The sequence below is a fragment of the Mus caroli genome, chromosome 9 (assembly GCF_900094665.2).
Source record: "Mus caroli chromosome 9, CAROLI_EIJ_v1.1, whole genome shotgun sequence".
NCBI lineage: Eukaryota > Metazoa > Chordata > Mammalia > Rodentia > Muridae > Mus > Mus caroli.
In genome coordinates, this window is record NC_034578.1 from 67,383,376 (window position 1) to 67,394,822 (window position 11,447).

The 11,447-nt window shown below is 46.7% G+C and overlaps 1 protein-coding gene and 1 long non-coding RNA gene across 2 annotated transcripts in view; one reads left to right on the plus strand and one right to left on the minus strand.

Annotated features, from left to right (window-relative positions):
• Positions 1–553: 553 nt before the first annotated feature.
• Positions 554–11,447, plus strand: part of Myo1e (myosin IE) — a 195,716-nt gene continuing 184,822 nt past the window's right edge. Inside the window, exon 1 of the mRNA XM_021171412.2 lies at positions 554–934. Coding sequence (XP_021027071.1) covers positions 932–934 — 3 coding nt within the window. The 5' untranslated portion in view covers positions 554–931. The remainder of the gene's footprint in view (positions 935–11,447) is intronic.
• LOC110301145 overlaps positions 10,208–11,447 on the minus strand; it is a 42,623-nt gene continuing 41,383 nt past the window's right edge. The window contains exon 3 of the long non-coding RNA XR_002378686.2: positions 10,208–10,264. This is a non-coding gene — a long non-coding RNA (uncharacterized LOC110301145). The remainder of the gene's footprint in view (positions 10,265–11,447) is intronic.

The following is an 11,447-nucleotide window of genomic DNA, read 5'->3' on the forward strand; positions in this document are numbered from 1 at the left end:
TCTCTCTCTCTCTCTCTCTCTCTCTCTCTCTCTCTCTCTCTCTCTCTCTCCCTCCCTCCCTCCCTCTCTCTCCCTTCCCAAGGAAATTAATTCAGGTATAAAAGACGGGTGGAGGAAGTATTTTCAACTTCCCTCACAATCCAACAGAAAGAGAGAAAGACAGAGAGAAGAAAAGAAAAAAGGATTTCCTTTGAGCTGAGACTTTGCGATCTTTTATGCAGATAAAAATATTTCTTTAAAAAAAGAATCTAGGAAAATTATGCGACTTGTGAGTGGGAGCTAAGTCGATGCTAAGTTTCTCCGTAAAGAGAAGCGACAGGAGCGCGGTTTCCTAACCTCCCCAAGTGTTTTCATCCCTTCGGTTTGGGGGTGGATCCCTGGGGACGGCTAGAACAGCGGCGTGCTCTGCGGGGTAGCGAGGCCGCAGGACTACAGGATCCAGAGGCCTTTGTAAACCCTTGTAGTTCACGCTTGTTGGCTACCTCGGCTTCCCTGAGGAGTGACGCTGCGAAAACAAATTCTGATTGGTCAGGCCTGTGCTGAATTCTCCATTTATGGACAGATTGCCCGGCCCGAGCCCAGCTTGAGCCAGAGAAGAGTTCGGATTAAGTGTTAAGAGAAAGCGGGTCCAGGCAAAGCAGTTGGACAAGCAATCCCGCAGAGCGCATCAGGGTGCATCTCTAGACAGTTGGGGATCGCCAGGTCCGAGTGTGCACCGGGTCTGCTAAGTTTTGCCTTCACCTAGCGTTTCAGATCCCGCCTGGATGGAGTCCCTTTTGGATTTCCATTGGCTCCTGTGAGTGCTTGGGTGTCGGGAGCTTGTTTTTTGGCGAAGGGAACCAACTTTTGAAGTTCGCCCAGGAGACCGCGTTCCAGCCTCAGTACCTAGGCAGCGGGACCCGGCGGAGGCGCGACCGCGGCGGGAGTCACCATGGTGAGTTGGCTGCGCCGCGTCCCAGGACGCCTGACCCTGGGATGGGGCAGGAAGCCCCGGAGCGGGCACCTACCTTGGGCAAGCTGCCCAGGCCAGGGGGTGGAGAAGGTGGACGCGGGAGTGTGCACTTCTGGAGCGCTGATTTCCTGCTGTTTGCTGTAAACCGGGTCTTAACCGGGAAGAGGGACAGAGGAGAGACAAGAAAAACTCTCTGGAGTGACTTTCTGCGCCGCGAAACTTTTGGTGGCAATGTTGTTGTGGCTGCCAGCTGTCTGAAGCTTGAGAGTGGGCACGTCTGTTTTCACCGGCACAGCCGTGGGACCGGAGACTTTTTTCTCCTCTAGAGAAGGTGAGGGGCACGCCTGTGTCCCTCGGGTCCTCTCCCCTGGGCAGGCACCGGCGTGAGTTCCCTGGCAGGCTGATCCCGCAGTTGTTCTCCTGGCATTGGGGAGGACCTGGGCAGCCTCGCCTGCGCTGGTGATGGCCGAGCGCTGCACAAAGGCAGGCAGGGGCGCCAGGTACTACGGAGCACCTGGCGGTGGCCCGGGCTGCAGGGACTCTGTGACGACAGCGCGCAGCGGCAGCCAAACTGGCCGGGAGCCCAGGCCTGTAGGGTCCCTGTGTGGGGTAAACACCTCCTGAGGAGGGCCCCACCCGGTCCCCAGCTCGAGAGGACCGCCACCCTCTCTGAGAGCGTTCCAGGTTTTGTTCTTTCCCACTTGGTACTTGGGGGAGTGTCTGGGATGGACAGCCTCACTGTAACTCATTTGAGACTAAGTCCCTAGCCCAGCCACCCTCCTCTCTCAGTCCCAAATAACCTTAGCCACATCCCCTGGGCTTTCCCGTGGTGTGGCTTTCCTACTGAAGGACAAAAACAAAGATTGAATTTTAGAGAGATTGCCAGCCACCCGGACCGAAAGGAGGGGGGAAAAACTTTAAAAACTTAAAGAAAGAAAGAAAGAAAGAAAGAAAGAAAGAAAGAAAGAAAGAAAGAAAGAAAAACTTTTAAAAAGTTCTAGAAGGCTTCAAAGTTTCCACACTTGCTTTGTGGTGGAGGAGCTTGTCCTCCTGGCTTTCTCGTTGTTTACTGGCGGTGAGGGTGAAGCTTACTAAAAAAGATGCCTAGCATAGCGCTGGCTTGAGAAATCTGTATCCCAGATCCCCAGCGCCAAGCATCCTGGCGCAGACTGGGTAGAACCCACATTCAGTTCACAAACAGTCCTTGCCCCCCGCGCTGTTTATTCAAAAGAATGATTTTAAAAACAAACAAAACCTTTAAAGGGCATCCTGGCCCCAAGCTTTTACTTTCCACATAGTTCAAAATTATGTCACCTTTGCCCCCGAGAGAGAATACTTCATTTATAAATAAGCTTCCCCCGCCAGTTTCGAGGTTTCAGAAGTCAGTCCACCCTCATGGTGTGCCTCATGGGTGGAGTTTCTCCGGCCTCTGACCGCTTGAACTTGAACAGTGATAGTCCTGATGCCTAAGAATTGCTGTAATTACTTTCCGTGGTTCAATATTTCTAAAAAAAACCCAAAATCAATGTGTTTATGGCCAAGGACTTAAAGAATTTTACTGTATGTAATTGCTTAAGTGCTACCTTGAGAAAAATCCTTTGTTAAACTCACTTTTTTTTGGCTGCGTAGACCCGAAATTAGCCTGTGATGCCTTTTCCAGAGATGTGGGAAAACACGCTCAATTTGGCTCCTTGCAGTTGGGGTAGTTTATTTGGTCCATCAGATGTGGAGGTGTGTCTTAGAGTCCCTTTCTTGGTTGATTTATCAGGGTAGACAGGGTGTAGTCAACTCCTCCTGGGTTCCCTGCCAACAGCACAGATGGGCATGTTGTGGGCCACTAGGAAGCTATCTGTGCATCAGATATGGTTGCCCGGGCCACAATTTACTGCCCGGAAAAGTTGAAACAGCTGGCTATCCTTAAATAGATGTGCCATGGACAGAAAGAACTCTAGTATCTAGAGTCATTTGGGCAAAATTAAAGGAAACGAGTTTCTTCCATGACTTGGAAGTTTGAGTGGGTTTATCAGCTGTGTGAAGTCACCTTAGGACAGGTACCCACAACTCAGATAGTCCTGTGAGAATGCTCAATGTTTCTGTAAGAAGTCTCTCGCTGAATGGAACTTCTGTGTTATGCATCTGTCTGGGCCTGCCCAGTTGAATCCTTCAGCTGTTTAAGGACAGGAAGGGATGGGCCATTACCCTCGGTAGGTGTGGCCAAGAATTAGCACAGAGCACAGGCCCTTGGCCAGGCTGGAGGAAGAACACCTGCACTGTGAACTCTCTGTGTGCTTGTGTGATGGTTGTTCTTGATTGGCAAGCTAATAGGATTTAGAATCATCACAGAACGAAACCTTTGGGCATAGCTGAGAGTTTCTAGCTTAGATTTGTAGAGGCTGCAAGACCCACAGGGTGGCACCGTTCCTGGGGCTGGGCTTGAATACAAAGGAAACTGGGAGCTGAGTTCCAGCAGTTGTCTCTCCCTGCTTCCTGCTTGCTGGAACGGCGTGACGGCTGCCTCTGGCATTGGCCGCCATGCCTCTTCCCCCTTGATCGGACTGTATCCCCTCCATCCGCTCAGACAAGCCCTTCCACCAGTTCCTTTTGTCAGGAATGTTTGTCACAATAGAAAAAGTAACTAATTGTGTGTGTGTGTGTGTGTGTGTGTGTATGAGAGAGAGAGAGAGAGAGAGAGAGAGAGAGAGAGAGAGAGAGAGAGAGAGGGTGCTTTTCAGGAAGGTCTGGGAGCATATTATTAGACTCTTCATCTATACCAACTGACTTACTCAGCTGTGACTCATGATGAAAATTGCCACTTCATACTTGTGAACACAATTGTATCGTTCACTTCTCCCTCATATTCATTAACTATGGGATACTAGATCATCTTGGAAAACCCAGAATATATTACCAGGCCATAGTTATTACCTTTTCAATTAGGAGGCTTGAAGAGGTGTGTGTGTGTGTGTGTGTGTGTGTGTGTGTGTGAACTCTGTATGTACATCATTATAAATGAAGAAATGTTGTTTAGAAGAGAGCAGAAATGCCCTGTTGGCTAAAACTTCCTTCATAGACTCTGGCTTTAGGGTCCATGACAAGGTATTGGTGGCCATGGTCTGTTTACTGTATGATGGACTAAAACCTATGTATGTGGGTCTGTTCTCTGTCTTGGCCCTGGAGAGTGTGATTGATAGGGTTTTCGTGAACAAACTATGCAGAGATGATTGAGTAAACCTGACTTGGCCATTGCCTTTGAAAATGTCTGAGCTATATTCCTTTTTCTTTACTGTGTATTATTCCTGAGTTGCTAGCAGGTATAGTACCCACACACACAACACCGATTCATTCATTCATTCATTCATTTGAGACGGGGTTTCTCTGTGCAGCACTGGCTGTCCTGGAACCCACTTTGTAGATCAGGCTGGCCGTGAATCCAAAGATTTACCTGCCCTGCCTCCCAAGTTCTGGGATCAAAGGCGTGCACCACCACATCTGGCTACAGAACCGATTTATAACTTAGGGATCTGGTAGACAGTTGATCAAGGGGAAGATATGTTTCGTCGGGTGGGGACTGGTATGTATTTAGTAAGTCTGGAATGCATTTGGAATGTTTTCTGGGAAGTCAATTTAGTTCATTTATTGATTATCAGATTTTAGAAGTCCCCTGGCCAGAACAACACAATCCAGCTAAACTGGAGAGGGTTAGACTTGATGGCCGAGGGAAGGTTAAGGAAAAGCTAGTTCAGAATACTGCTGCCTTGGGGTGCAGTGTGGTGGGCCAGCCCAGGGCTTCCTCTCTTGGAAGAGAAGCCCATCAGGCACTGGATAGAGAGGAGGCATGGGAAGGTGAAAGTCGTCCCACCCCCATCTCTGCTGAGGATTCCACGGGTGGAAACTTCAGTGGAGAGTAAACAAGAAATACACGTCCCATCCAAAGAGGAACGGCCATGGTTATTACACTGACCCTATTACCGGGTTCTCTTGTAGACGCGCATGCAGTCTAGAGCCTGTGCTGGACTGCTCGTTTTTATGTATCCTGATGTCTCTGACAGGCCAAACACACTCATCTGTGGTTCATCTGCTCGGAGCCACTACGAGCTCAGTATGTGTCCGTGAACCACAATACTTCCTCCCCTCTACTTGCTAGCCACAGGGTTTAAACGGCAGCTGCGTACCCAGTAATGATGTCAGTGTTCATTGCTACATCTACGTCTTCTCCTACGGCCTTGCCAGGGAAGGCGGTTGCCGGGTATTTTGTACCTGTGGAATTTGGCAGCTTAGGCAAGGGAAGGCTTCTATACAGCTGCGCTAATTGGAGCTGTCGGAACCTGAGTGAAGTTGGCTCTCGAGTGGCTAGGCCATGCCTTCAGCTTCCCTTGTTACCCCTTCATACCCTGTTTCAGTGAAATGCTCCGGGACCCAAGGCTGCATGGCAGCCTCTCTTTCCGCAGTGCAGGAACTCGAGGGCTATCGCCAGAGTTATCGGTAAAGCTAGAGAGCAAGCACCAGCGAGCGTTTTTTGGTGGCCACAGATTCCACTCTCGGCCTCTGGTGTGTCGTGAAGTCACCTTAGACTACGTGGAAGAGCGCTTCTCGTCTGCTGGTGAGAGGGGACTTGGGTCCCACTGCTTGGAAAGAACACGTGAAAGCTTTTCGCCATCATCCCTGTTCATCTCCAACACACCCAGGCTTAAATGCAATTTTAAGACAGCCCACCTAGGCTGGCCTCTAACTTATAGTCCTCCTGCCTCAGCCTCCCAACTGCTGGCATTACAGACATGTGCCACATTTGGCTATAATATGCAGAAATATTTTGAAACCTTTAGACAACCATAAGATGCTCTGAACCGCACAGTGGGATATGTAGGTGCATACAGTCATGCTTTTCCAGGTTCGAAATTTGAGTAATTTGCTTTTGATATATATTTTTTATATTTAAGATTTATATTTATGTTTCTATAAAATTTATGTTAAAAGTGATATAAAAATTGAATCACATGTGCTTGTATGTCTGTGTACCGTATACATGACCATGTACATGCCTGGGCCTGAGGATACAAGCAGAGGGTATGTTAATCCCTTGGAACTAGAGTTACAGATGCCTGTGGTCCATACTGTATGGATGCTGAGAATCAAACCTGGGTCCTTTGCAAGAACAACCAGTGCTCCAACTGCTGAGCCATCTTCCTAGCCCCATTATTTGCATATGTGTGTATATATCAAAGATACAGCAACTTGTGTTTTTACCCTTATGTAATTAAAATGGTCTCAATAGTATTTTTTTTTTGCTTTGTTTTGGGGTTTGGATTTTGTGTGTGTGTGGTTTTGTTAGTTTTTGGTTTTTGTTTTGCTTTTTTGAGTTAGGGTTTCTCTGAGCAGTCCTTGCTATCCCAGAACTCACTCTGTAGACCAGGCTGGCCTGGATCAGGGATCCACCTGTCTCTACCTCCCAAGTGCTGGAATAAAAGGTGTGTGTCGAAAGATAAAAGGTGTGGCTTATTTTATTTTCAATTGATTATTTTTGTAGTGCTAAGACTCTGTCCCGGCTTTGTATAGGCAAGACAAGAACTGTGGCACTGAACCACGTCCCCAGACCCTGATATTTTTATTTCCCACTTTGCTTGGACTTGACATTTACAGAGCAAATAAGAGGTTAAAGGGTAAATGCCAACGGTATTAAAAATAAACATCTCAGCCCTGCAAACTCATTCTATAATAATAGCAAGCAAATCATGTTCTGAATTTTGTAGTTCAGAATTTATTTTGGCACTGCTAATAGCTTATTGGTCATCCTATTAGAATTTTTTTTTACATATTTTTTTGACAGTTAAATCAAGACAAGCAGAATTCATGGTCCTTTCCTAAAATAATGGTGCTGACTTTGACAAGCCAGGGACCTTTCTCTGTATATGACATGGACTTGGTCTTCACTTCTGGGTTCCTGCCTTGAGAAAAAAGACTGTCATCATTCAAGGCCTTTTCGGTTTTACTTTTTAATCCACACCCTACAGTTATTTCTTTATTTCTGTATGTGCACATGTGTCTGTAGAGGTTGGAAGGCAATTTTCAGAAATCACTTCTCTCCTTCCACCTATGTGGATCCTGGAAACCAAACTCAGGCTGTCAGGTATGGCGGCAAGTGTCCTTACCCACTGAGCGTCTTGCCAGCCTTCCAAGTACTTTTGAATAGTTGTTTATGAGCCACAAAAGAAAAAAAAACATTTTTAATAACAATTTCTTTTCTGACCTAAAATACTCGTGGCCGTGTGACTGCCATCTTGCTCACTGGGAGTTCTATCTGGTCCCTCTCCACTGTCTCCTGCCCCTGAGGACAGAGCATCTACCCTACTGTAGGCACGGAGCAAGCATGGCAGTCAAGGAGACAGGTGCTCTGAAGGGAATCCATGATGGCTTGGGTGTTTAGAATTCTGGTGTGTATTAAACATTCACTCATAGTACTTCACAATTATACATCGTGTTGTAGGGTACCTTCTAGAACACCCAAAGAGAGTTTGAGATTTCTGTCTTAAACTTCTATAGAGAGGGGGGGCCTGGGAGATGACCTAGTGAATATGGTGCTTGTCATGTAGACATCAAATCTCCAGCACCCATATATAAGCTAGCTTATGGCAGCACTGGGGAGGGAGCAGATCCCAGGGGCTCGCTGGCTGGCCAGTTTAGCTGAAGCATGAAGCCTCCAAGCTCAGTGAAAGACCATGTCTCAAAAATTAAGGGAGAGCAGTGACTAAGCAAGATATCCCTACATCTACTTTTGGCCTCTACATGTGTCCACATGCTACACATGTGTTTATTAAACACACACACATACACGTGGAGAAAAACAAAGGACCCCGAGGCAGGATGCTTGCCTGGCATGCATGGAGCCCTGTGTTTGACTCCCAGCACAGCATATACCCGGTGTGGTGGTGCACAGCTGTAATCCCAGAACTCAGGTGATGGGTGGAGGTGGAGCTAGAGCTTTGCAGGAGCATCCAAGGCTCCTCTTTAGCTAAGTAGGGAGTTTGTTAATCTAGAGTACTGGAAACCCTGTTTCAAAGACCAAGGAGCAGGGTTGGGGGAGGGGAGAGGCGGTCATCCAGTTTAATGACTTCTGAAGGCTCATAGCTAGGTTTTGGCTGAGCTAGTGGCAGCCTATGAATTTTCTGATCTCCGTCTAAGAAGGGGACGGATGAGAATCTTATTTTCTCAACGGTCTAGACACGACCAAGAGAGTTTTGTTTCTGAGCTCTTGCGAGAAGGCCTGTTTGGAGATGAAAGCTTGTTGTTTTTGATTCATTGCCGCTTAAGCTGGAAAAGATTCTAAGAAATCGAGTCTGAAGCATTCGCCCATAATACCCATTGCTCTGCAGCACAGTAATTATTTTATGTCTTTGGGTTTCCTTCCAGTCTTTTCCAACCACACTGTTTTTATGTCTCATTGTAATAAAGAGGCAACAGTATCACCCCTGCGTTCTGTATTTTATTTTATTATTTTAGTTTTTCATTTCTTTTATAAATCCTTCACCTCGGCAGACATAGTCATAGTCTTTGCTGGTGGAACACTTCTATGTAGCCTGACGATAGACAAACCTAAGTCATACCTGTAGAGTAGCCTCCCTTCAAAGTATGTACAAGAAAAAGTTCCCCTGCTAACCACTACAACTGCCATGGTAGTGGACTGTTCATCTTTCTGGGATGCCAGAGACCAGGGCGGGGAGGGGGATATTGGTGTACAGTTGGAACTGCCATGTACACTCCCATATCCAAACCTCCAAATATGTGTTGATGACAGAAAAGCCCCCCAGTTCTGCCACCATCTAAAGGATGGTACAAGACCTTCTATTTTTTCTGCAAGTTTCAGCTGAGAGATGCCTTCCACATAGTATTAGAGGGCCTGAGAGCCAGAGGTGATATAAGGCTTGGGAAGAGAATAGAGAGAAGTTGAGTCCCTTGGTTGAAACCTTCACTGCTCCTACAGGCCCCTACATCTCTCCTACGTTCTGTGTCCTGTGATTTGACTTCCCTGCGGCTCTGCAGCCTCAGGAGTGTAAAATAAAATATCAGAACGTGAAGGTTGGTGGAGGAGGTTGGGGAGCACCTGTATGGGGAAAGATTCAGGCAGCGCCCTCGAGAAATGAGCAGCCGTATTAAAATTGCCGTAACAGACATGGCTGGTAGTCACTGTGTTGCCTGCACCTTTTCTGACTCACCAAATATGTATTAAGTGTCTGTCCTACGTGCTGCGCTCTGGGAAGACCCACAAGGCTCATATAACTGTAATATTTTACTTGCTTTGTACTTAAAAAAAAAACAGAATGCAAACGTCATTAAATAGCATTAATTTTAAGCAGCATGAACATAGGTATTTCTTTGTTATTCTGTGCTTTCTAGCATCTTTTTTCAATTAAGGAAAAATGCATATAAACACATACATACAATTCTTTGTATGATTTTAGGAGTTGCAGGAAGTGGTGAAACTCACACAGAATCATTTGTAGAGTTGAAGCAAATGTTGTGTCTGAGATGGATATTAAGGTGAATGGTCAGCTTTGAACTTCCGTTAGGTTATTTTAATTACTTGGCATTCGGTGATAGCAAGAGTAAGTCCCCACTGAATGTGGTGTAAAGAGTGAGCGGGGGCATGTGTGCCATGCTGCTCAGTTCTCTACTTATCATCTCTTAGTCATCTTGCCTTGCTCCAGTGTGTGTGTGTGTGTGTTCTTCATGTAGTGCCTGTCCCAGTCACTGTGATTTAAATATTACTTCTCAGGATGCTCAGATGTGCTAGCTGGCCAGTTCCTACGTAACCTGGCTCTTTCTGTGGTCAGCTGGTGACTTGGCTGGGGATGGGAGATGCAGAATGGCCTCACACACCTGCCTGGTAGTTGGTCCACGTGAAGGCTGTCAGACTGGTCTGGGCTTGTTTACATAGTAGTGGTCACACCACAGCGTCACCAGGGACAGCAGGAAGCGTAAGTGGCGAGACACAAAAGTTTTATAAGTTTTCTGTGCATCATATTTATTGTTTTCCTCGTGGGCCAAAGCAAGTCACATGTCTACACCAGGAATCAATGGGAGAATGGACTTCCTCAGGGTCCGAGATATAGTCCCTCTCCACCACTGTCTCTCCTTCCTTGATGGAATGAAGTGGGGCAAGAATAAACCCGGAAGCTGTGCTTTTTGAGTGTGCGTGTGCGTGTGGCGCATGTGTGTGACAGGTACAGCGTTTCTCCTGACACATCCTCTGCTGCTCTTCCCAAGGCAGGACAAATATTTGAGACCTCTTAGTCTCATTCCAAAATTGCTTCTTTGCCGCTGTTGAAAAGAAAAGATCAAAACGATAGTTAAGAAGAAAAAAAGAAAAGTTCTTTTCTATTTACTGAAGGGTATTCTGTGTAAGTCAGCACTTACCTTGAGCCCAGACTTAGACCCTGAGTGAAGCCAAACCAGACAGGCCAGCCTTTTGGACTAAAGAATGGAACTCGCTGCGTTCCAAGGTGAGAGCAGAGTGCGCTGCCTGATGCTGCCTCTCTAGCCAGCCCTGAGCTGTTCATGTGGAGAAAAGTATTCCTCACACAGACAAAAATCCTTGGCTGAGAAGCATTTCTCTGGCCTATACGGTGATTCTCAGAATAACCTGTGTCACTTCCACATCATGTGAACCACAAAGTGTACCATCTGCAGACTCCTCTGCCACACTCGAAGATGTGACGTGTATAGGATTATGTTTACAGAATTTAAAGAAAACAAACCATTACTCTACAAATCTCTCTATAGCCCTTTCTTCTTCCTCTCTCTCTCTCTCTCTTTCTCTCTCTCTCTCTCTTCTCTCTCTCTCATCTCTTTTATCTCTTTTAATTTTTTTTTTTTGAGACAGAGTCTTACTTTGTAGCCCAGGCTGGCCTCCAACAAGCAATTCCTGCCTCTATCCCCTGAGTGCCAGAATTACTCGGGTTGTAGGCATGTGCCTCACCACACCCAATTCTTTTATTTAGAACTACAGCAGTCGGGGAAAAACTAGCTCAGGATAACTCCCGATCCATCTTTTTCTGCTTCCACCTTCCCCTGGCTTATTTGAAGTCAAATGCTATCATAGGATTTCATCCACAAATACTTATTCTGTTGGGTTTTAAACAAAGCAAGACTTGGCACTTTGCTCCTTAGGCCGGAAGAAGGGGTTTGTCCCACACAACCAAAGCTGGTTGCTTCCCTTTAACTTGTAACAGGAGAGCCCTTGTTTTATAGAATTGTGGAGATATCTCTGCTCACTAAGGGGACTTCCCAAAGTGTGACCCAGTGTCATTCGCAGAGAAGGTGTGTCTGGCAATAATACCTGGGCATGTACTATCGTGATATACAGGACGGGCTGTCTCCCTGACCCTTCAGTGTTAGCTCTACTCAGGAACTCCATGTAAGCCTTGGGGAGTTAAGGCACTTGTCACCAAGCCTGGCTACTTGAGTTTGATCCCAGGGATCTACATGGAGAGAGAGAGAGAGA